General features: G+C 43.3%; 1 protein-coding gene across 1 annotated transcript in view; it reads left to right on the top strand.

Annotated features, from left to right (window-relative positions):
* LOC141100709 (uncharacterized) overlaps window positions 1-25,241 on the top strand; it is a 424,196-nt gene that overhangs the window by 51,286 nt on the left and 347,669 nt on the right. Inside the window, exons 8-17 of the mRNA XM_073589356.1 lie at window positions 15,724-15,837; window positions 15,911-16,024; window positions 17,024-17,146; window positions 17,272-17,396; window positions 18,546-18,710; window positions 18,939-19,112; window positions 22,047-22,180; window positions 22,682-22,797; window positions 23,399-23,620; window positions 24,705-24,941. Coding sequence (XP_073445457.1) covers window positions 15,724-15,837; window positions 15,911-16,024; window positions 17,024-17,146; window positions 17,272-17,396; window positions 18,546-18,710; window positions 18,939-19,112; window positions 22,047-22,180; window positions 22,682-22,797; window positions 23,399-23,620; window positions 24,705-24,941 — 1,524 coding nt within the window. The remainder of the gene's footprint in view (window positions 1-15,723; window positions 15,838-15,910; window positions 16,025-17,023; window positions 17,147-17,271; window positions 17,397-18,545; window positions 18,711-18,938; window positions 19,113-22,046; window positions 22,181-22,681; window positions 22,798-23,398; window positions 23,621-24,704; window positions 24,942-25,241) is intronic.

Raw genomic sequence — 25,241 nt, 5'->3', positions numbered from 1 at the left:
ACAACACCAAACCTCAAGTGCCACATGTGCAACTGATCACAAAGAAGGTAGTCAGCAACGCTACATTGTTTCCCCCACTGTAAGCCCACCGGTTAGCACAGCAGCAAATGTTGAGGTGTCGTTGCAAGGCCACAGCAGTCAGGGAATCTCACTGTTATATCAACGAAATACTGAATCTAGGCCATCAGAAAGAACACCAACTCCATCACCATCATCAACCCTCTCTTAGTCCGCCCTGTCCATCGCTACTTCCACCATATGCAGCTCTCAAGTCCAGCTCACCCTCCCAGACACTATGAGTAGGTCAAGAAAGTACTCAGTCTCTCATCTGCGTACACTGGGTTTGAACGCCCACATTGCCAAACTAATCTCGTTTGAGATGATGCCCTATCGGTTGGTGGAAAGCGCAGCTTTCCGCGAACTCATGGCCTATGCAGTACCACGCTATGACCTACCCAGTCACCACTTCTTCTCGCAAAGCCATCCAAGCCCTCCACCATCATGTGAAAGACCGCATTGTCCATGCACTCAAGCAGTCAGTGAGTGGAAAGGTGCACCTCACAACTGATGCATGGTCCAGTCGGCATGGCCAGGGCCGTTACGTGTCCATCACTGCGCACTGGGTTAATGTGGTGGATGCAGGGTCCACAGGGGACAGCGGTGGTGGTACAGTGCTGCCTAGCCCACGGTATAGGAAACAGTTGGCTGTAGGCGTTCCACCCTCCTCCTCCTCCTCCTCCTCCAGAAGCGAAAGCTCGTCCACAGAGCGCAGTCGTACGAGCACTCCATCTGCAGCTGCCACTGTTGCACACGAGGTGTCCCCCTATCGAGCAGCTAGTGGAAAGCGTCAGCAGGCTGTGTTGCAGATGATGTGTTTGGGCGACAGACACACCGCCGAGGTGCTGGCCGAGTACTTGAAGCGACAAACTGAGTCATGGCTGGGCAGTGTACATCTTGAGGCAGGCAAGGTAGTTAGTGATAACGGCCATAATTTTGTGGCAGCCATAGCCCTTTCAAAACTCAGCCACATACCTTTCTTGGCTCACACCTTGAACCTGGTGGTGCAGTGCTTCCTCAAAAATTATCCGGAGTTAACAGCCCTGCTCCATAAGGTGCGAAGACTGTGCGCGCACATCCGCCGGTCGCCTGTACACTCCGTTCATATGCAGAAGCTGCAGCGATTGCTCCACCTTCCCAACCACCGCCTCATTATCGACATTGCAACAAGGTGGAACTCCACCCTGCACATGGTGGAGTGGCTGTGCGAGCAGAGGCAGGCCATAATGCATTTGTGGGAGGATACACGGCCAGGCACTTTGAGAGCAGACATGGAGTTGACAGGTGTGCAGTGGTCGAAGCTGAAAGACCTCTGTAAAGTCCTTCAGTGTTTTAAGGAATGCACACGGCTGGTAAGCGCAGACGACGCCATCCTAAGCATGAGCATCCCACTTATGCGTCTGCTCATGCAAACTTTGACGCACCTTAAGGAGCAGGCGTCTGCAGCCAATGTTGACGAGGAGGAAGAGGGAATCCTTGATGACATTCAGCCATTGTCTGCTCAGGGACCTCTCCTGGACGAGTTGGAGGAAGAAGAGGAGGAGGAGGATGATGATGGGGATGATTACTTAGGGGAGGAGGATGCATCTCGTGGGGCAAGTGAAAATGTTGGCGTGGCAAGGTCTGGTACAGGGTTTGTGCGTGACTGGAGGGATGTGGATTTGCCAGAAAGTGCTCCTCCAACCAGCACTCGCAGTGCATCATTGACACCGGGAACATTGGCCCACATGTCAGATTATGCCTAGCGGATCCTAAAAAGGGACCCCCGCATTGCCAAAATGATGAACGATGATGACTACTGGTCCTATAAAGGCAAATTACAAAACATCATGCCACAGGAGAACCTTGACCTAATATTGGCTAATAAACAAGCAACTCTGGTAAATCGGTTGCTTGAGGCATTCCCAGCACACAGCAGCGGTGATGGTTCTCACACGAGCCGTACGGGCCGGGGGCAGCTTGGCAGAGGTGTTCATGGTGCACACAGCAGAAGTGGCGTTGGAGACAGGGGTTTCATGACAATGTTGTGGACTGATTTTTCAAGTACCGCTCACACAACTGGTAATACAGCATCGATGGAAAGCGACAGGAGACAGCAGTTGTCAACTATGGTTACAAACTACTTTTCCTCCCATATCGATGTTCTCCCACACAGGTCATTCCCCTTTGACTATTGGGCCGCTAAACTGGACACCTGGCCTGAATTGGCACAATATGCCTTACAGGAGCTCGCTTGCCCAGCTGCAAGTGTGCTATCGGAAAGAGTCTTCAGTGCAGCTGGATCAATCCTGACAGACAAAAGGACCCGTCTGTCAACCCAAAATGTGGATGATCTAACCTTCATTAAAATGAACCATGCATGGGTTTCCAAGGATTTTGTCCCACCTTCTCCTGATGACACATAGGGTGACAGAAAAATGGCTTGCTTTGGTCCACCTCTTCCTGGGACTTCACCTATTTCGCCTTTTGCATCAGCTGAATGTCCAACATCAACATATGCCACTTTCTAAAACTCCCTAACTGTGCTGCCTCCCCCCCCATGGCCGGGGTCACCACCTAGCGCACGACACTGTGCGAGTGACGTTGCCCTGGACAGGTGGGTAGGCCGACTCTTGGGCGCGGGCACTGGCACAGGGTCCCTCATAGTGCAATCAAGTGTCTCTGACGGTGATGGTGCACACCCGCCGTCAGGCAGACCGCCGTACTATGAGGGGCCCAGTGCCAGTACCGACGCCCACGAGTGGGCCCCCCTTGCTTGGGCAGGGCCCCAGCATTTGCAATCTTTACCTCTCCCTGCTCCTCCGCTGTGTAGTCTGGGCCGTCAAATCCATACTGTGCCTGACACCGTCTGAGCCTGCCTCCTGATGTATAGACATATCTTTTGAATGTGTACGCTATCCATACATGTTATCCGGGGATACGGTACCCTTTCTCACCTTTGTGCAATCACTTGCAAGCCATACTGGGCCTAACACCGTCTGAGCCTGCCTCCTGATGTATAGACATATCTTTTGAATGTGTACGCTATCCATACATGTTATCCGGGGATACGGTACCCTTTCTCACCTTTGTGCAATCACGTGCAAGCCATTCTGGGCCTAACACCGTCTGAGCCTGCCTCCTGATGTATAGACATATCTTTTGAATGTGTACGCTATCCATACATGTTATCCGGGGATACGGTACCCTTTCTCACCTTTGTGCAATCACGTGCAAGCCATACTGGGCCTAACACCGTCTGAGCCTGCCTCCTGATGTATAGACATATCTTTTGACTGTGTACGCTATCCATACATGTTATCCGGGGATACGGTACCCTTTCTCACCTTTGTGCAATCACTTGCAAGCCATACTGGGCCTAACACCGTCTGAGCCTGCCTCCTGATGTATAGACATATCTTTTGAATGTGTACGCTATCCATACATGTTATCCGGGGATACGGTACCCTTTCTCACCTTTATGCAATCACGTGCAAGCCATACTGGGCCTAACACCGTCTGAGCCTGCCTCCTGATGTATAGACATATCTTTTGAATGTGTACGCTATCCATACATGTTATCCGGGGATACGGTACCCTTTCTCACCTTTGTGCAATCACTTGCAAGCCATACTGGGCCTAACACCGTCTGAGCCTGCCTCCTGATGTATAGACATATCTTTTGAATGTGTACGCTCTCCATACATGTTATCCGGGGATACGGTACCCTTTCTCACCTTTGTGCAATCACGTGCAAGCCATACTGGGCCTAACACCGTCTGAGCCTGCCTCCTGATGTATAGACATATCTTTTGAATGTGTACGCTATCCATACATGTTATCCGGGGATACGGTACCCTTTCTCACCTTTGTGCAATCACGTGTAATCCATACTGGGCGTGAGAACGGCTGGCGAGCTGTTAAGCAAGCTACAGCACCTGTGGTTTGCACACGTAAGTTTTTCATTTTTTCAGGAATGACGGTTAGGCCTAATTCCGGAACTACGGTTGACCTGCACTTACTGGGAAATCATCGTTCGCGAGTAATAATTGTAATCAGTGATCCCCATCACTAACGTTGTTCAGCGGGTTATCTGCACCTGTAAGCGACAAACGCTGGTTTTTTCAGTGTAGCGCACATGCAGCCACGGACATGTAAGGGCATGACACACCAGTTATTGGCCAATCTCATGTGCCAGAGCCTCACGTGTCCCTCTAGTAAGCCGGACTCGGACCGCGGGGCATGACGGAGTCTCTTCGTTAACGGAATTAAGCTTGCAATGTGTGCATCTGTTCTGTAGTTGGCATGGTTGAGGTTGCCCGTGTTGAGTCAAATTACGCTGTAGGCTCCACTCCTGGTGGTGCCCTTCTGGACATTCCTTTAAGGTTCAGCTTTGCAACCATACTGCCCACGTAAAACAAACACTTTGCCTTCATGAACGCTGTTTGGAGGGTCATGACTCGTGGGAATAACGCCGCCCAATCAGTTAACCTGCTAGAGAGATCCTTCGTTGCTCCCAAGCATGACATCACACTCCCTAGGAGGAAGGTAATGCCACTGTGGCGACCGTACTCCTAGGGGCGACACAAGTGCACTGATGTCCAGCCACTGCTCGATGAATCTGCTGGTACATTGACCTAGACCACTACATTCCCCTCGCACGCTCCACGGCCTGAATCTGACCCTGATGAAACTCAGGTTACCCTTCCCATATACAGTTCCATCTTACACGGTGACAAAGAGGAAGCTGCAGATGAGAGTGCAGGTTCGGCCCACCCGCCATCAGACACACCACCGTACTATCAGGGGCCCTGTGCCAGTGCCGTCGCCAACGAGTGGGCCCCCCCTGCTTGCTCAGGATCACAGCACTTGCAAGGTTGAAATACTGTGCAGTGAGATGGAAGATGGGGACGACGAGGAGTCCAGACTAGTACAGGGATTCCCTAACGAGGAGACTTATTTGATTGTTTTCAATGTTGGGACAGCAATTTTTGGGGAGCACTATACTCTGGAGAATGATAGATGGGGCCCACCGTACACTGGAACATTCCAAAGGTGGACATCAGACACTGGAGCAGCATTTACAGGGCCCATTATACACTAGAGCATTAGAAATGGGGCCCATTATGTTTGGAGCATTATTTGGACCCATAAGACAGTGGAGCTTCATCCATGGGGACCAACATATACTGTAGCATTATGTGGAGCTCATCATATACTGTTTCAAACACTATATGGGACCAATGATTCTGTATGGAGAAATAGATGGGCCTCGTCATGAGATGTAAAAAGTGAAGTATTTTTCATTGTACTATACCGCTATTTCTCTGCCATATCGGAGCATGATGAGTTGTGGTATGTGTTAAAGGGGCGCTCTTTCGCCCAGGGCACATGAAAACCTGGAGCCAGCCCTACCCCCCCCACAACTTTAGCCAAATAACCCCCATTTTTCAGTGCGTAACTTGTATTATGAAGTTAATTAAGGTTGACAAGCTTAAGTAAGAAGAATTGATGCTTTTGCCATTCAAATGGGCACTGTAGGTGTGTTTCCTGTCCTCCTCTCACTGCCGACTTTTATTCCCCATTGACTTACATTGGGTTTCGTGTTTCGGGACGACCCCGACTTTTCCCTATAATCGTCCGATCTTGCTCGACCCGACTTTTGGAAAAGTCGGGTTTCACGAAACGAAACTCGACCCTAAAAAAACAAAAGTCGCTCAACTCTATGCGCTACACCTCTGCTTCTCACAACAGGCTGGTTTGTCTGTCAGTCCACCTTCCCTACATCATCCATAGTGAGTGAGCGTGTGTGGGTTACGCCTTCTATATATACGGTGAATCGGAAAAACAAATTTTTACACTATACTCGATACAGCTTGTATCTTGTTATACAGTACCTTTGTTCGACATTTAGCATTACGGTCAAATCCATACTGTGTAAACGTCTGAGAGTGACTACAGGACTATTTATACGGAGATTTCAATTGCACCCTAAAAATATATATACTTGCTATCTTGTTATCCAGGACCTTTTTTACAACATTTTTTATTATGGTCAAAACCAAACTGAGTGAGCGTCTGAGGGTGACTACGGAAATATATACCGATATTTTCAATTTGGCCAACATTGTATACAGCAGAACGCTTCTGATACAGTAACCTTTTTAGCTATTTAGATTCTGGTGTAATCCACAATGAGCCTGTAAACATCTGTCTGTTACTCCGGCAATATATTTGGAACTTTAAGATTACCCCTACACTGTATACAGCTGTACGCTTGTGTTACATAACCCATTTACAGCTTTTCATATTCTTGTGCAATCCATACTGGGCCTGAGAGCGTTTGTGTCTGCCTCCTGAAATGTATACGGAGAATCAGAATGTTTACACTATACTATATAAACCTTTTATCTGGTGATACTGTACCCTTTTTCAACTTATTTTATTGGGTAATCCATACTGAGCCTGTAAGCGTCTGTGTATGCCTCATGAAATATATATACGGAGATTTCCTGTTATCCATAGACTGTATAGAGCTGTATGCTTCTGATACAGTACCATATATCTGCTGGTATTTTGGGTCCATTTTCCAAAACATGAGGAAGTATGGTGGAAGAGGATGCGGATGTGGGTGTGGAGGGCAACCTGGTACTGATGGTGGTGGTGGTACATCTGCTGGTAGTGCCAAAAACACAATAGCAGCTAAGGCAGGAGGTATTGAGCCAGCGTCATGGTGTAGCTCTGTAAGGCCTGTAAGGCTCCCTTTTCTGGGAGTAGGTAGACTGCTTTTAAAACCGGAGTATGAGGAACTGTTTGTTGCTTACATTGCTGAAACAGCCTCCAGCTCTATCGCCTCCTCTTCTGAAGTTGTAAAAAATGCAAGCACTGAGTCGAAACTGCAGGCATCTGGTCAGGAGCAACCCCTTTCCTTGTGTCCTTCACCCACACCAAAAGTGAAGGATGTGGAAGCACAAACCTCAGATTACTCCATGGAGCTCTTTTCACATACCATGCCTAGGTTAATTAAAAATAGGGCCCATCATGTACTGGAGCAATGTAAATGGGGCAGATCAGAAACTGGAGCAGCATCTAAGGGGCCCATTATACACTGGAGCATTACAAATGGGGCCCATTATATATGGAGCATTATTAGGGCCCATGATACACTGGAGCATCATCCATGAGGCCCATCATGTACTGGAGCTATGTAAATGGGGCAGATCAGACACTGGAGCTGCATCTAAGGGGCACATTATACACTCGAGCATTACAAATGGGGCCCATTATATATGACAATAATCAGCAAGTGCTGGTAAAAATATGACAACAAATACAGGGTATTTAGTCGATATGTTTTTTTGCAAAAAAGTGTATACCAAGGCACTCCACCTCGTCAAGGTAACCCTTAATGGAGCAGTCCCTATCTAATGTATTTAAAACCTGAACATATGAACATTGTCTAAATGAAGAGGATTAAGACAGGCACTTCCTAGTATTGGCACGTGGTGTAAGACGGCTCTTTATGTGCATGTCACACAAGAGAGGGGTGGGGTCTCTCAAACCATGCAAAAGCAATGAAAAAAATGGATTAAAAACACGTGACATGCACATGGAGCATTATTGGAGCCCATGATACACTGGAGCATCATCCATGAGGCCCATCATGTACTGGAGCTATGTAAATGGGGCAGATCAGACACTGGAGCAGCATCTAAGGGGCACATTATACACTGGAGCATTACAAATGGGGCCCATTATACATGGAGCATTATTAGGGCCTATCATACACTGGAGCATCATCCATGAGGCCCATCATGTACTGGAGCATTGTAAATGGGGCAGATCAGACACTGGAGCAGCGTCTAAGGGGCCCATTATACACTGGAGCATTACAAATAGGGCACATTATATATGGAGCATTATGTGGAGCTCATCATATACTGTATGGAACATTATATGTGACTAATTATTTGGTATGGAGAAATATATGGGGCTCATTGTTCTGTATGGTGCACAATGTGGTGGCCATAACACTGTATGGAGTAATATACTGTCCTGTTTTTGAGTTATTGTACAATTTAAAATAGATCAGTCATGTCATGTAAGCAGTGAAGTATGTGTCATTGTACTATACCTATATTTCTGTGGCGTATCGGAGCATCATGAGTTGTGGTATGTGTTAAAAGGGCGCACTTGCACTCTTTGGCCCAGGGCACACGAAAACCTGGAGCCAGCCCAACCCCCCACAACTTTAGCCAAATAACCCCCAGTTTTCAATGCGTAACTATTATTAGGAAGTAAATTAAAGGTTGACAAGCTTCAGTTATAAGAATTGATGTTTTTGGCATTGAAATGGGCACTGTAGGTGTGTTTACTGTCTTCCACTCCCTGCCGACTTTGCTTCCCCATTGACTTGCATTAGGTTTCATGTTTCAGTCGGCCTCCGACTTTTCCCTATAGTCGACCGATTTCGTTCAACCCGACTTTTGTGAAAGTCGGGTTTCATGAAACCCGACTCGACCCAAAAAAAGGCAAAGTCGCTCATCTCTAATTGTCAGCTTTGGATAATCTGATTTGTGCCCTGCAGGTTCTGCAGACAGCATTATATTCTTTTTTAGATATGCCTCCCTCTTTCCATTTTATAAACATTTCTTTCTTCCTTTTTAGCATGTGCTTAAGTTCTGTGTTCATCCATCCTGGTTTCCTTAAATGCTTCCTATTCTTCCCTCTTTTCAGAATTGTTAACAACTGTGCTTTGAGAATTTTATTTTTCAAGATTTCCCATCCTTCCTGGACATTTTTGTCTTTAAGGATATACAGCCATTGGATCCCTCCAATTCTCTTTCTGAATCCCTTAAAATCCGCCTTTCTGAAATCTAACCTTGATGTCTGAGTCTTCACAGGTCTTCCTCCTCTAGTTATCCAAAATTCTAAAATAGCATGGTCGCTTCCTCCTAGGGTCCCAGCCACTTTTACCTCCAACCATTTCCTCCTTGTTTATAAGGATTAGATCCAAGGTAGCAGATCCCCTTGTTTTCTCCCCTACCCTTTGGAAGATAAAGTTGTCAGCAAGAGAGGATAAGAATTTCGTTGACCTGTTAGTTTTGCCTGAGAGAGATTCCCAACAAATGTCTGGATAGTTGAAATCTCCCATGACAACTATGTTATATTTTTTGGAAAACTTGGCCATTTGATGCGTAAAGAGTTCATCCATATCTTCAGCTTGCACAGGCGGACTGTAGTAAATGCCTACAATGGTGTCCTTTCCATTGTTCTGTCCTTGTATTCTTACCCAAACAGTTTCCACAGAACTCCCAGTCTCTGAAGCTTCAATTTCTGTGCATATATACGCGTTTCTAACATACAATGCGACACCTCCTCCTCGTTTATCAAGTCTGTTTCTTGCAAATAAGTCATATCCTTCTAGTCTTGTATTCCAATCATGTGTATTGTCCCACCAAGTTTCAGTGATTCCAATGACATCATATTTCTTTTCCTGCGTTAGTAGTTACAATTCTCCTTGTTTGTTGCACATGCTTTGTGCATTAGTATAGAAACATTTTAGTTTGTGATTGGTTTCTCTTTCTCCAATATTTTTATTATTTAGATTCTTTTGTCTTTGTTCTTCCTTTCCACTTCTAATAGCAGAGTTCTCAATAGCATTTGTCAGGTGTATGGCTTCTTCTGGCCCTTTGCTTCCCTTCCCATGTTGTTCTAGTTTAAAGCTCTCCTGATGAGTGTAGCAAGGCGACTTTCAAATACATGGTTTCCAGTCTTCGTAAGGTGTACCCAATCTCTAGCAAGTAGTCCATCGTATACCTGCATTTAGCATTCACCTGCATTCAGCTTTTGATAATCCACACAGAATCGTAAGGTGCCATCTTTTTTATGGACCAACACAATGGGGGCCACCCAGGGGCTTTGGCTTTCTCGTATCACCCCCTTTTGTAACATTTGGGCCAACAACGTTTTCACCTCTTGGAAGAGTTGTGGAGGAATCTGTCGATATCGTTCTCGGATGGGGGCCGCCCCCGCCAAGGGAATTTCATGGGTGATGGCGGTGGTACATCCAAAATCTTCCTCATGACTAGCAAATACTTCATGGTACTATCCGAGCAGTGTTTTTATCTGGGAGAGCTGGGCTGGAGTTAGTCCGGAGAGCTCAGCTCTGTTTCAGGATGTTTCGACCCTTCTCCTGAGCCGAGATTTTGGTGGCCTGTGGAGTCCGGATCATTACTTCCCAAGGGTCCTCGGATTGCACTCTCAATTGAACCACAGGAGCCAGCAGCACTTCTTCCAAAGGCCTTACTAGCTTGGCCAGTTCGGTCCGAGCTTTCAGGACGATGTCTCGGTCTTCGAGGTTGACGCAGCGCACCAGGACGGTCTCTTTTTGCATTGCAGTCAGGGTACGGGCCACCAGTATGCCAGGAGGTAAGCGCTCCGAGTAGTATGGCTCCACCTGCATCTCCACGCCCTCCAAGGGTATCGAGGCTTGAATTGTCAGGGCCATCACAGTCTGCCCAGGAGGCAGCACAAGCAGGGGAGCCGCTGGCGCGATGACTTTGCCCAGAGCCTCGTCTTCCCGGCAGTCCTGATGTACTCGCGCTTCCCGCACCAACTGCTGGAATACCTGTCCCTGGGCTATGTGAGAACCCCACTGTTTCAGGATCATATGTGTGGGATCATTGAGGAGCAGGTTGCCTAACTCCCGTAGTATGTTCATGCCCAGGATGACTGGATGCTGCTTTTCAGTTTCTCCTTGAGTCAGTACCACCCCTCTGCGACCGAGGGATTTAACGCATAACGTCACCTGCACCCACACCACCCCGGCAACAGGGACCGGTAGTTGATTGGCGGCTACTAGTCTGATCATGGGCTCCCACTGGGGTCTCGCTGCCTCGTGGAAATTTTGCCGGAAATAAGTTGCGGGCATAGAGGTCACTTGTGACCCCATGTCCACCAGGCACCGGACGGCCCGGCCCTCCACTTCTGCCCATACCATCGGACATTTTGCGACCAGTTCGGGACTTCCACCACCCCTAGTTGTGGTTTCTGGCTCCGAGCGGCGTCCCCCCAGCCCGGAGCCCTCTAGTTTAATGGCTGCCGGGGTGGGTATTTGCCACGCCGCGGACACTCTCGGGAAAAGTGGCCCGGCTCTCCGCACTCATAACACCGGGCCTGCGCAGACCGACTGCCCCGCGGGGAGCGGGACCCCCAGGGACCGGGATTAAAACTGGGCCGTCCAGTCCCGACTCGGTCCAGCTCTTCACTTTGGCCAACTCGCCCTTGATGTTCTTCAACTCTTGTTTCATCTCCTCCACCCATTGAGGCTCCTCGACTGTGTTCACGGAAGCCGCCACACTCCGGACCTTCCCCACGGGGACCGCCATCACCTGCTCTTGCTCTCGAGCTCGTGTTTGACTTCCCACCTCTGAAAAGTCTATACGGGGATTCATTCTGACCTGCTCCCGTAATGCCTGTTTTATTAACGGGTCTCGCAGTCCAGTCACCAATAGGTCGCGTAGGGTAATGTCAATAGGTCCTACCCCTACACCGTCCTTTCTTTCAATAGCCGTATGCAATTCTTGGAGGACATTCATATACTGGGTGATAGTCTCCCCCTCTCCCTGCATCTGACTGAACAACCGGGTCCTTAACTCTCCCACATTAGTTGGATCCCCATGGGTCTGTTGTACTATCTGCAAACATCACTGAATTCTGAGCCTACCCATCTAATGCCATGAGAGCTACTTCGGCTTCCAGGTCAGGAGTCATTGGGTGCATCCGAAAGAGCCCCTGCATTCGCTCGGTCCAGCTCCATAGCATAGTATTGGAGTCGGAAAACCTAGGCAGGTGGTTCAGCATAGCCCCCAACAAAATGCTGGAACGGGGGCCCTCATTATCTGTTGAGTTCAAGGCCCTGCCCTGGTCTGGGGCACCGTTGACCGTGCTCGGAGACTGCATCCTGCCGACTACGCCAAATGTAGGAAACAGCAGGTTCACAGGATGCAGTGACGAGACGCGAGACTGAGTTGTGTTTTGGAAAGTAACGTTTATAAACTGAAGCCGCTAGGGCAATACTGAGCAACCAAAAGGGGTAACACCAATTGTCCTCGCAAAGACTCAACAACAATAAAACACTTTTCTTTAAAGACTATGCGACTAACCCGGCAAGGGCGGGGCTATTGACTACGATACAGTCATAATGCACTCTACCGGACATAATTTTTGGTTGTGTATGCCTATTGCCTGTTCATTAGACATCATGATAGTCAATAGTCAAGTAATGGCAGAATATAGTGTCAAATATGGTGCTTCATATGGGGATTAAGACAATCATTACTTTGCGCTGTTTTGGAACAACTGAAGTGGTGCCTATGTAATACTTAATTGGTTCCTGTCATTTCAAGAAACTTTGCATTAATCAATAGTACATACAAAAATAGGAAACCTTGGAATATACAGTATATAGCCACTGAAATATGATTTTTCTCAAATTATAAACCACTTTTTCTGCTGTCTCCTGAACTCACCATTCACTCAAGAAAAATAACTGAAATAAATTGTGGTCAAAGCTGGATTTTCAGCATAATGAGATGTCAAGTTAAGCCAGCTATTGTAGTCTATGGAGTCTATGGAGTAGGAGTAGGTGGGGGAATGAGTAGCACTCAGCACACTGAGAAACCAGGCAGACACATCCTTATGGGAAAAATCATAGAGACAAATCGAGCGAACAGTCACATCACATATACAAATTGTACAATGAGCAAAATAGTAATACATACGAATAAAAACTATAACCTATGCTGAACAGAGGAGAAAACGGCACATAATGGCTCCTCACACACAACAGCCTATTCTGAGACGTTACTTGAAATGACAGACATGGCCGATTCTGGCTTTCCTGCTGCCTAAACTGAAAATATAATTGTCGCCTTCCCTGCAGCGCAATATAAACCTGCAGTGAATATATGTTATTCTCGTTGGTTTGGGGGTTTTGTTTTCATGACGTTCATTGTGACAGGAATCACGCCAGTTATGAATATTACACTGGGGAATATTATTTTTTTGATCATAGGATCCTACTATTTTTCCCTCTCGTTTGAGTTTTGTTTGTCTTCTCTTGTTTTGATCTACCATTTTACCATCTGTTTTTGTTTTCTTGACTATTGTAATTTTCCTATATCATTACAAACTTATTAAGCTCAAATTTTGAGCTTATTCTTATTTATATGTAAGCATATTGAAGTCATTTAAAGGGAATCTCTCAGCAGGTTTTTGCTATTTAATCTGAGCATAATTTGGCAAGAAAGGCTTTTTTCCATGGATGTGTCACTTAATACGCTAAATGTTGTAGTGTCAATACAAACAGCATTTTATCAATATGAGATTATCACATTTCACATGCACAGCCCAAAAGTATTAATTCTGCTACATCTACATCAGACAAACAAGGCATCTTCTACTTACACCCATGTTGCTCTTGGCTCCGCTTTCTAATGGTTATTCCCCATTTTCATAGGTACTTGTAAGTTCATCCATGTCCTCCACATAGCTCCAGTATTGACCCTATTCACTAGGGTCCCCACAAGTTTAATTTTTTGACTAAATTCTTTCTTTCTTACATAACAAACACCATGCACCGCTTTCCCCTGCATCTATTCACATGCTCTACTTGATATTGTATTAAGTGTATTTTGGGATATAAGGGGCCCTATGTCTTCCTAACATTACTGTTTTCTCTACTTATTGAATAAGGATTTTTCCTATCTACTATATCATTGTCTTATTCTGTCTGTCTGTAACCGAAATCCCGCGTCGCTGACAGGTGACCTGTCAGTGACAGGTGAAGTCCGGCCACGAATTGGCGCAGAATTCGAACGTCGCATGCCACCGCTACCGTCGAGAGATCTGCGGCGCTAGCCGCTGATCTCCCGACAGTTGCCGCGGGTCATCTCCTGCCACACGGATTTGCCGCAATCAGAGATATTGGCGCAGAATCTTCATAAATAAACTACATACATATTCTAGAATACTCGATGTGTTAGAATCGGGCCACCATCTAGTCTACTATATAATTGTCTAATTCTGTCTGTAACGGAAATCCCGCGACACTGTAAAACCTGTAAAAAATAGAATTAAAATAAAAAATAGTGATATACTCACCTTCCGAAGGCCCCCGGACTCTTTCCCTCCTCTCACCACGCGCCCGGCATCTTCCGGTCCCAGTAATGCTTTGCGCGAAAGACCGCTGATGACGTCGCGCTCTCGCGAGAGTGACGTCATCTCCGGTCCTTCGCGCTAAGCATTACTGGGACCGGAAGATGCCGGGAGCGTGGCGAGGAGATCGGGGGCCATCGCAAGGTGAGAATTACCTTTTTTTTTAAATTATTTTTTACATTCTATCTTTTACTATTGATGCTGCTTGACAAGTGTGACCAACCTGTCAATCACATTCCAAGCAATGCTTCAAATCGCTTGGAATGCGCTTGAATTCCGAATGCGAGAATCGCGTGAAAAAAAATCCGTATGCGTTTTTACCGCGGCGGGAGCTGCAGAAATGCTGCGGAAATTTCCACAGCATTTCTGCAATGTGGGTACTTAGCCTCTGTGTGACACGCAGCAGCGACCAGGCCCCCGCTGTGAGATCGCCAATCGTGGTGGATCGTCCTGGTCCATCTTTTCAACGTCGGTCTCCCGTTGGCCATATTCTAGAATACCTGATGCCTTAGAATCGGGTCACCATCTAGTCGGTTTATAATTCTATATGGATATTATTTGACATTATTGTACATGTGACCTCATATGAGGGGGTTTCGAGACATTTATTTCCTGTATAACATTTTGAGAATTTGCATATTGGAATTATAGCACTAGCTTGGTCTATTGTGGACCTACGGGGTGTCATTTATGGAATCACTTGGTTTTTAAATGCTTTTAAGGTGCAATTTCTATGGTGCCTAATAAAAGTGTGTACTCTTACCAGTATTCAGATGTGCACATCTCTTATGTATTATCTTTCCCCTTCCCCTTGTGTACTGTTTGATACTTTACATGATGTAGCACCCTATCCATTATTTCCATATTTAGTGGTGCACCTTGGCTTGCAAACTGCTATTGAGTTGATGCCCCCTAGGGGGCTGGAGCAGGTGACTGTGACTCCATGTAAATGCTTCCTCTTAGAGACAGATGATGACTATGTAAAATAGCCAGCATATGTACAGAACTCAGCCCATGAGCCCACTCTAACCATGCTGAGCTTTTGGCCGGGGGCACACTTGCAAAGGCAATACGAGAAATTCATGCAAGCCTCTCGCTTCAATACCCGGCACTGCCGCCGGCACTCGGGACCGGAGCATTCAGCTGCATAGAAATACATGCAGCCGCACGCTCTGGTCCGAGTGCCGGCGGCAGTGCTGGGTATTGAAGTGAAAGACTTGCACGAATTTCTCACATTGCACTCGTAAGTGTAACCCCGGCCTTTAGGTGAGGATCTCTGGAGGCATTCATTTGGAGATATTCCTAAGACTGTCACAAGAAGCTAAATGCTTATCTTGTCTAATGGCAGATGTGACGAGTACTCATACAAACACATGAAGCCGGTACAGAAAAGAGATGTAATTTATCAAAATATGATCTCAGTCACTGGGGCATCTATTATTATTTTAATTACATTTTTTCCCACAGATATTAATGAATGTCTGAGTAACCCATGTAGAAATGGAGCCACCTGCAATGATTTACGAAACAGTTTCTCCTGCTCCTGTGTTCCTGGATTCACTGGCAGATTCTGTGAAACAAGTGAGTACCTGACAAATAGAGGGAGATTCTGTGATTTCATGTATATTGGTGATAACTTAATGTTTTCTTGCAGATATTAATGACTGCACCAGGACATCATGTAGTAATGGAGGTGTCTGTATTGACTTGATAAATGATTTCATCTGCTCATGTCCTTCTAACTGGAAAGGGAAAACTTGCAGCGAAGGTAATTATTGTTTTATGTTGTGAGAAGAGATTAAGACATTTAACTCCTTCCCTTGGTAGCCAATTTGTTTTTTTTGTGTTCTTTTTTCCAATCCTTTTTTAAATAACCACATATGTTACCATACAGAGTAGGGGAAAATGGCAAAAATTGTCCAGGTGCGATGAAATGGTTAAACCCCACCCCTACAATTCCACCATTAGTTTTTAGGGTTTTACTATTATGGGGTTCATTGTGAAATAAATATGACTCGGTAACCATGATTCTCCAGGTTAGTACGATTCAAAAGATAACAAAAGTGTAATTTTTTCTTAATGGCTTAAAATACCATTACCATCAAGGGAGCTGTGTGGGAGTTTGTCTTTTGCATGGCGAGCTGGTGTTTTTATTAATATAATTTTGGTGTACATACTATGTTTTTATCTCTTCTTAGGACATTTTTTGTGTTTTTACAGCATTTACTGATCAGTTTAATCCATTTTGTGTAGAACTTTCTTGGATCCTGTGATACCAAATATTTATATTTTTTATTTTTACATTTCTTTCTTTATTTTTTTAACTGGGGAAATGGGGATGGGGAGTTTATTCAATATTTTTTAAAACTTTTTAACTTTTTAATTAATTTCTTAGTCCCCTTAGCGGACTGGAACCTGCGATCATTTGATCACTTGTACTATATACAGCAATACCACCACATTTCTCTATATAGTGAACATCAATGTCTCCTATGATGCCCAGCCACAGGCTGGACATCATTGAAGAGTTCACAGGACAAGCATAGAGGTCTTCAGCCGGCTCCTGGTAGTCAAAGCAACCAATCCGCTCCCTAAAATTACATTGTAAGGGAGCGGTGTTGTTAAAGGCAGATAAATAATATAGCCAGCATCTGTACTATATGCAGCAGATTCTGTTTCTGAGCTCATGACATATGTATCTGTGATGGAGCATGACAGGGGTTAATCTATATTAAACCTCTAATTTATTACTGTCCATGCTTTCCAGATGTGAATGAATGCACAACAGGAAGTCACAGGTGCAGCCCTAACGCTGTCTGTACTAACATCCCAGGGTCATATAATTGCACTTGTAACTCTGAATATATCGGCGATGGATTTACCTGCAAAGGTAAAGTAAAGTGGAATTTTATATTTTCCCTATGCGCGACATACTCTTTTTTCCAGGCACAGTTAATCTTTATTGAATACTGATATAAATCTATGATTTACATTATTATATTATCTTTATCACAGAGAACAGATTGTTTGAATACCAAAGTGGAATAAGAGTTACGTGGCGCTATCAAGACTTTGTGTCTCCAATGATTGACATCCCAACAGGTTTTCCATTTGGTGCATCATTTTACAGCATGTTATATGTAAGTTATAGGTTTCCAGCAATCAATGAGTTACACACTACTAGCAAGTAGCCAATCATAACTGCAATACAAAATCTTTCAGATAAAGATCTGTATTCAAATATTCTGTTGGAGGACCGCGAGTAAGTAGGAGGGCATCTCACTATTAAGACCTCTAAGTATTGACTTAATCAGAGAGGGTTTTCTTGTAAGCAGTTCTTACTCTAAAGAACCCAAAACATATTTGTATTAGACAGACAGGCCATTAGACTATTGATGTCTATGGGAACCATGTAGCGCTTCATGTATCTTGTAGGGGAGCTGCAACGAAATTAAGTAAATCCGAATTCGCCAAAGATTACATCTATTCAAATGGGAGATTTTAGCGCTGGAATGACCTGTGATCAGATTGTCATTAAACCCACATTATTTGTATTATAGTTTTATATTGATTGATGTTATTTACAGGTTGTTCTTGTGTTAGTGCATTTGTACTGGAAACATTTAACAGGCTAGAAACAATGACTTAATCAGATCAAAGGGTCACTGACTCACAAGGATGCAAGCAGTGGTATATCACAAGTGGTGGAAGAAGTGACAGTCACACTGAGGACCTATACTGGGCAAAGACCCCTCTGCCAAATACAGTAATAGGTGGTCATGTTGCACATTTTACTTCGGGACCCAGTAGTTTTACATTACTCTGATGTGATAAAAATTTTACTAATCAAGAATCAAACTAGAAATCACTCGATCACTGATGATATCTTCGGTAGTAAGAATTAACACTATTTATGTGAATATATAAATTAAAAATGTTACTCTACACAATATTCTACTGTATGAAATACAAATAGGGATCAACATGGAAAATGTTTTAAAAGGTTAGACAAAAAGCAATATTGTGTTCACTAATACACATCATATGTACATAGTGTTCTGTATATTACATAATTGGGCAGTACGTGCTGCCAACCTCTATACTTTACATCTCTATTAATGTAAATGTAATTTACCGCCCGTCCAAGTGCTTTAAAAAATGTATTTCCTGCTGCTTTTGCTCTGAGCTGTGATGACGCTCTGGTTTCTCGTATTACTGACACCTCTTCACTGTTTGCCGTATGTCTAAATAGTGATGTGATTTTTTTTCCACTTTTTTTATTTCAACAGTTCACAGATAATGGCGTTATAATTTTCAGGCGAAATTTCTATGAACCAGTTTACAACATGAAATACCCTTATAACTTCTATGACCACGATTATATTACTCCTCCGATGATTGCCGTTTTCTGGGCAGATGCAGATTTCTCCAGAATGGGAGAACTTTACTATCAGGTGAGATAGATCTTTAAATGTCCAATCTGCACATACCAAAAATGAATAGATATAATGCTTTCTTTAAACTAAATAATGTTTCCTCAGTGTTCTAACTAATGTATTGGAATTACAGCGTTCTCTCAAAGAAAAGCAACTAAAGTCTAAGACTATGAAAGTCATAAAGTTGTTAGTTATTCAATTTTCCGGCCTTTTTAATCTAAATCTTCCTATTTTTGTCTTTTGCAGACTTTTGACTTCCAGCGTTCTCCCAATCAAGCCCCAAATTTCAAAACTAAACTTGAATCTGAAATAAAGTCATATTTTCCTTTACTTCCTTTGGATTTTAAAGCTCTCTGGGCCATTAAAATAACGTGGCATCAGGTTCCACCATATCCGGGGTATTTCTTTAATTATTTTGAGGTGAGATGAGTGAAAACTAAACCACTTGCTCAGATGTTTCATGAAATGTTTTCTCGATTACAACAACCCCTGTTTCACAGAAAAACAATTTAGACCAGAAATGTTTTCCATCATCTGGATTAAATTGGGTTTCCTAGAAAAGTGTTTATATTACTAGAATGAAAGTCCTAAACCCTGATCCATTGCCACGTGCCATTCTGCAGTTATTCTAAGTTGTAAGTTGCATGACCTGATTTCTAGCTGAGACCCAATACATACAGCAACATTGCTCAATGAGTTTCATGTATTAGAGACAGAAAAGGCAGAAGTGACTACGACAAACCTACTTTTAAGCACATATCAAATTATGACTGTCATGATCGCTTTTATATGGTGGTGCCTGAAATTTTGTTGAAACCTTCAGAGTTTTCCATATTTCTGCATAAATATGACCTCAAACTATATCATATTTTCACACAAGTCCTAAAACTAAATACTGTAAAGAAAATAAAATCAAATAAATGAGTTGCACACTTTGCTAGATCCAAGTTCTTTAACTCTTTAATGACATATGACATGTATATCCGACATTGGTCGCCTCCCCCTTTTTGGTGCAGGTTCCGGCACTCAGCACGCACCTTTTCCCGTACATGACAGCTGATTAATCAGGTGTCATGTGCCGCTAACAGCCACAGGTGGAATCGCAATCCACCTACGGCTGTTAACTAGTTAAATGCCACTGTCAGTCTCTGACAGCGGCATTTAACTCGGTCAAACCAGATGCGTGTCTTAGCTTCGCCCCATCTGCACCCCTGTCATTTCATTGCGGGGCGCCGATGGGTTAGCATGGCAACCCGGGTCTGCAGGAGACCCCTGTTGTTGTTATTGCCGAACTGCTATGAGCGCCACCCGGTAGTCGGCGCTTATAGCAGATGGGCATTTTTGTTACACATAGCAGGGCTAAAGCCCAGCTATGTGTAACACAAGCGATCAGATGATTGCAGCTTCTAGTCACCCATGGAAACTAGTGAAGCAAGAAAAAGTTGAAAAAAGTTTTTAAAAATATTAAAAAAATAAAAAATATTTATGAAAGTTCAAATTACTCCCCTTTTTCCCCATTCAAAATAAAACAATAAAAATACACATATTTGGTATGGCTGCATTTAGAAATGCCAGATCTATCAAGATATAAAAATAATTAATCCGATCAGTATATAGCGTAACAAAGAAAAAAAGAAAAAAGTCAGGATTACTGTATTTTGGTAGCTGCAACATTGCAATAAAATGCATTAACGAGAAATCAAAACATCGTATTCTATCCCAAAATGGTATCAATAAAAACATCAGCTCAAGCCCTCACCCAGATCCCTGAAAATTGAGACGCTAAGGGTCACGGAAAATGGCGACGTTTATAAACCTATATGTGTTTATATGGTTTCTGCGCACTCGTACTGACCTGGAAAATCATAAAGGCAGGACATTTTTAGCATTTAGTGAATATGGTAAAAAAAAGCAATTGTGAAATTGCATTTCTTTTGCAATTTCACTGCACTTAGTATGTTTTACCATTTTCCATTACACGATATGGTAAAACCAATTGTGTAGTTCAAAAGTAAAACTCATCCCACAAAAAGCAAGCCCTCACATGGCCATATTGATGGAAAAATAAAAAAGTTATGACTCTGGGAAGAAAGGGGACAAAAAATGGAAATTCAAAAACGGAAATACCTCTAGACTTTAAGGGGTTAAATAAAACAGGCTGCATACTTACAGCTTAATGTCATCCCATTTATTGAAGCCATCAGACTCTAATTTTATTATCTGCTAATACTTTTGCCACATGTGATATTGGATCATTTTCCTCAATAACATACTGACAATGTCTCCTGTTTTTGACTCCTTCCTTTAGTTCTCTTTATCTAATTTTAGAGCTCGTGTGACAATCTGATGTAGTTTTAGATCAAGTGCTGAAATCTGGAAAATTCTACGGGGTTCACAAACTTTCAAGCAACTCTGTACGTTTTATTTTACCACATCTTAAGATGTCACAACAGATATATATTGTGAGGTCCTCAAAAGATTACAGATTCTTGACTGATAAATATTCATACTTGGCCAATGCTTAGATTTAATAGTTACAATAGTCATTGCTTGGACTGTAGATTTAAAAGTATTTTCTACTACTATGTTATTGATGACTATTAGTTAGGAAAACTCACCAATAACAGATTAATAAGTGTCTAATATACTCCACCCCCACTGATTAGCTGCTATTAGGTCATGACCACTTTGTCTCACTGTCTATTTGCCACTGCTGACTACTGCAGATCAGGTCCTATTCATTTGAGTAGGAGCTTATCTGCCCGTACCCAGTAGTGGCTGCTAAACAGTGTTATGGAGTGGTGGCATTCCTCTCGTTACACTGTTTACATTTAGTTTTTGCTGGGACTCCAAACATCTGATCTGTGGTGCAGTTATTTAACATATCCTCTTAAATCTAATATTGGAATCTCTGTTGCTGTCGCTCGTCTGTGCTCACCATCTGTATTATCCTAGAAATTATCAGCCACCCTCCCTTGATTGATGTGTCTGACGTCTCCTACATCAGTCAAGAGTCTGTTGCGCCAATGGACCTCCAGTTCTCTACTGTGTGGGAACTAGAGTATGAAAGATTGCAGATGATGTCGGAGATGTCAGCCACATCAATAAAGGCAGGAGGGCTGACGATTGTGGGGAAATAGGAAGCACTGATCATGGTCCGGAAACACCTATCAATCCGGACCATGATGATTAACATATGGCATGGGAGACATGTAAAAGTATTCACTTATGAACAGGTTGCTAGAGTGCTGTTCAAGATGACTTAGGTCATGGATTTAGTTTATATGGATAAAACCTGGTTTAGGTTATTGATAATTGTACGCAACTAATCTTACATTACCCTTGTTATTGCAGACAAACACCTACCAAGCTGTGTTAGTCACAGATGGCATCTTCTCTTTCTGCCTGATGCGATATGCAGATGGAGGAATGAACTGGAGTTATAACTCACTTCCCAATTATTACTTACCGAAAATGGGCTACTTCAGGTATATTGCTTGTGCACTATAGCCGTGTGATACTTAGCAGGGAGAGCTTGGCTTCCAGTAGTCTGTGTAACGCCAATGTGCACTGCTTATCTGCCTGGAACCATTTTGCCAGTCGTTTAAAAAGCTATTATCTGTAAAGTAATTTAAAAAGATTAAACTTTTAGAAGCAGTTAACTTTTACATCAATCAAGTGTCACATCTACTACTATAATAAAGTAATCCAAGAATGGTTGACAAGGTTTAACAAGCTTCTTGGAATCCTCTTATTTCTGCATCTTACTGAGGACATCATGACTACAAATATCTACCAGGGTTTTATAGCAATATAAAATATTCTCAAAGTTCAATCACTGGGCTAGTAAATGTATTGGATTCATTACATCTTAGTGTTAAGATAATCTTTTTAGTAGAAACACGGGCTACATAAAATTATAATAGTTATGTTACTAGGTACTGCACATCACCATGTCTTTAACTGTTGTTTTATTTGGTTTTGATTAGCGGGGAACCTTCATATTATCCTATTGCGAATTTTCCATCATATAATGACCCACACACTAACTCTTGGGATACCTGGAAAATATATAAGCCAGATCAGTACATAGGACAAAATACAAGTGAGTACTGTCCATTTCTTCAAGTGAAAAACAAATTTATTATATTTCCCCTTTATAACTGTATGTAAGCAGTCCGGCTTTTCCCCATTGACCATTAGCGCCGGATGGCATTGCGGTTCGTCCGTTTTTTGCCGGATCCGGCTATTTGTCTCATTCCGGCGTCTGGAAAAAACGGCTACTGTAATGTTTTTTGTCTCCGGCGAAAAAGCCGGTAGCGCCGGATCCGACGCTTCCAGCTTTTTGCCACAATGAAAGTCTATGGGCACCGGAATGCGCCGGATCCAGAAAAAGACGGATCCAGCAAAAGACGGATCCAGCCACCGGATCCGTTTTTTGTAAGTCTGCGCATGCTCAGATTCAATTGGCCAGCCCCCAGGAAACAGATATAACCTGCTAGACGGATCCGGCAGAAAAACGGATCCGTTTCTACAGTTGCCCAACATTTACGCCGGATCCGTTTTTTCTAAAAATAGCCGGATCCTGCCTGACGGCAAAAAACTGATGTGTGAAAGTAGCCTAAGGCTTCAGTTGAGGTTTTGGTGTCTTCATTTACTTCTGTATTTAAAAAATTATTTTCACTCTTTTTATTTTCCAATGTAAGACAAAAAAGGCTATTGGGCTTATCGTCTGGAATATAACACAGCTCAATCGGTGAACTACAAGCAGAAATGTTTGAACTGGTATTACAGTGATAGGAACTCATATCCATACTGGATGTATTACACAAGCCCATGTCCTTGTTCGTATTGGCAAGCCGTATTTGATCCTTCTTATACACCGGCAAGTCGTCTTTATTCTTATGGATTTCAACAGAAAAATACAGGTCAGTTCTGATATGACAACGTACGTTATTATGTTATATAAGCGTGTAGATGAGAACCTCTTCATGTTATAATTAAAACCCTCAGCTTTTTGAACCTATGAACTGGCCACCCATTTATGTGAGCCTTGTACGTTTGCCTTCTTAAGTTGTACTGTGTTCTTCACATTAAGGAAAAATACTTCTATAAAATGTTATTGTTTCCATAAAATATACCTTGCCTCTATAAAATGTTAATGTGCCTGCAAGCTGTAAAAATGTATGTAAGCTCTAAGTTTGAAAACTTGCAAAACAAGTGTACAGGAATTGTAATACTGATAGGTAGAAAAGATGTCTGTAACATTATGTGTAAGTTAAAATAGAGCAGTGTAAGACTATGTGCACACGCTGCGGATTCACCTGCAGGTTTTTCTGCACGGATCCGCAGGTAAAACCGCAGGTAAAGTGACCTGCGGTTTTCCTGCAGATTAGCCTGCGGTTTCACACCTCTACTATGTTAAAGGTGTGAAACCGCTGCAGAATCCGCCCAAACAATTGACATGCTGCGGTTTGTAAACCGCAGCAAAACCGCGTGGAAAAAAACGCAGCGTGAGCACAGCGGTTTTGAAATTGCATAAGCTAACATGGTACTGTACCATGCCTGCGGAACTGCTGCGTTTCCGCAGGGCCAAAACCGCTGTGGAAACGCAACAGAATCCGCAACGTGTGCATATAGTCTAAAATCAAAAAAGTCCTATAGTACTATAGAGAACCTGTCAGCTTGATGTAACTACTGAGACTAGTGATATTACTGTATAGTTCTTATAGCACTAAACTATTAACTGCCTTACAGTAATCCGAACTGACAGTGCCGAGAAATCAAGAGATGCAGCAACAAACAAATTAGACCGCCAGTGCAGTGCGACATTTATGCATTTCCAGCCTATTTTCCTTTTGACATATGTAAAAATACAGTATTTTCTAAAACAGACATGTCAGGAAAGGTGGAAGGTTCCCTTTGATGTAGAAGTGATTGAGACAAAAATAATCAAAATGTAAATAGCAATCCACGTACTACTAAATTATCTGTTTCATTTTGGTCTCACAGGTTGGTATAGCTACTACGATACTTACCAGTCCACATTTTCATCATGGTATGGAGGAGGCACAAGATGTTACTACAATTACTGGGGCGGCCTGTCCTATGGTGAGAAAGAAAGATACTTACCTACTCCGTGGGAGTACGAAAACAGTTGGCTGAGATGGTGGGACCCCATCTACTACTATACCTATTATTACAGCTACTTTATGTCAGAAATGCAAAGACAAAGATCCCAGTACAAAGGTAATAATATTATACTCAATAATGATAATAAAATATTTGACTGTCATTTGTTATTTATTATTAGAGATGTTAAAGTTGACGGTCCATACCGGACCTTATCCTGGAAGTCTGTGTTACAGTTCAGGTTCTGAAGCGCAGCCAATCAACAAGATTTTCCTGTGTGGATACTTCCTGCCCCATCGCAGCCATGTCAAGTATTGGCATGCCTGTGATTGTCCGACGCTCTGTGTAAAAATAAACAAAAAAAAAAAGATGGGTCCCCACACCATTTTGTTTTAATTATTTAAAAGAAATAATTAA

This window comes from Dendrobates tinctorius, unplaced genomic scaffold (assembly GCF_039654945.1).
Source record: "Dendrobates tinctorius isolate UK_male_01 unplaced genomic scaffold, ASM3965494v1 ptg000107l, whole genome shotgun sequence".
In the NCBI taxonomy this organism is placed as follows: Eukaryota; Metazoa; Chordata; class Amphibia; order Anura; family Dendrobatidae; genus Dendrobates; species Dendrobates tinctorius.
The sequence above is the reverse complement of the archived record's forward strand: the minus strand, read 5'-3'. Positions and strand labels throughout refer to the sequence as shown.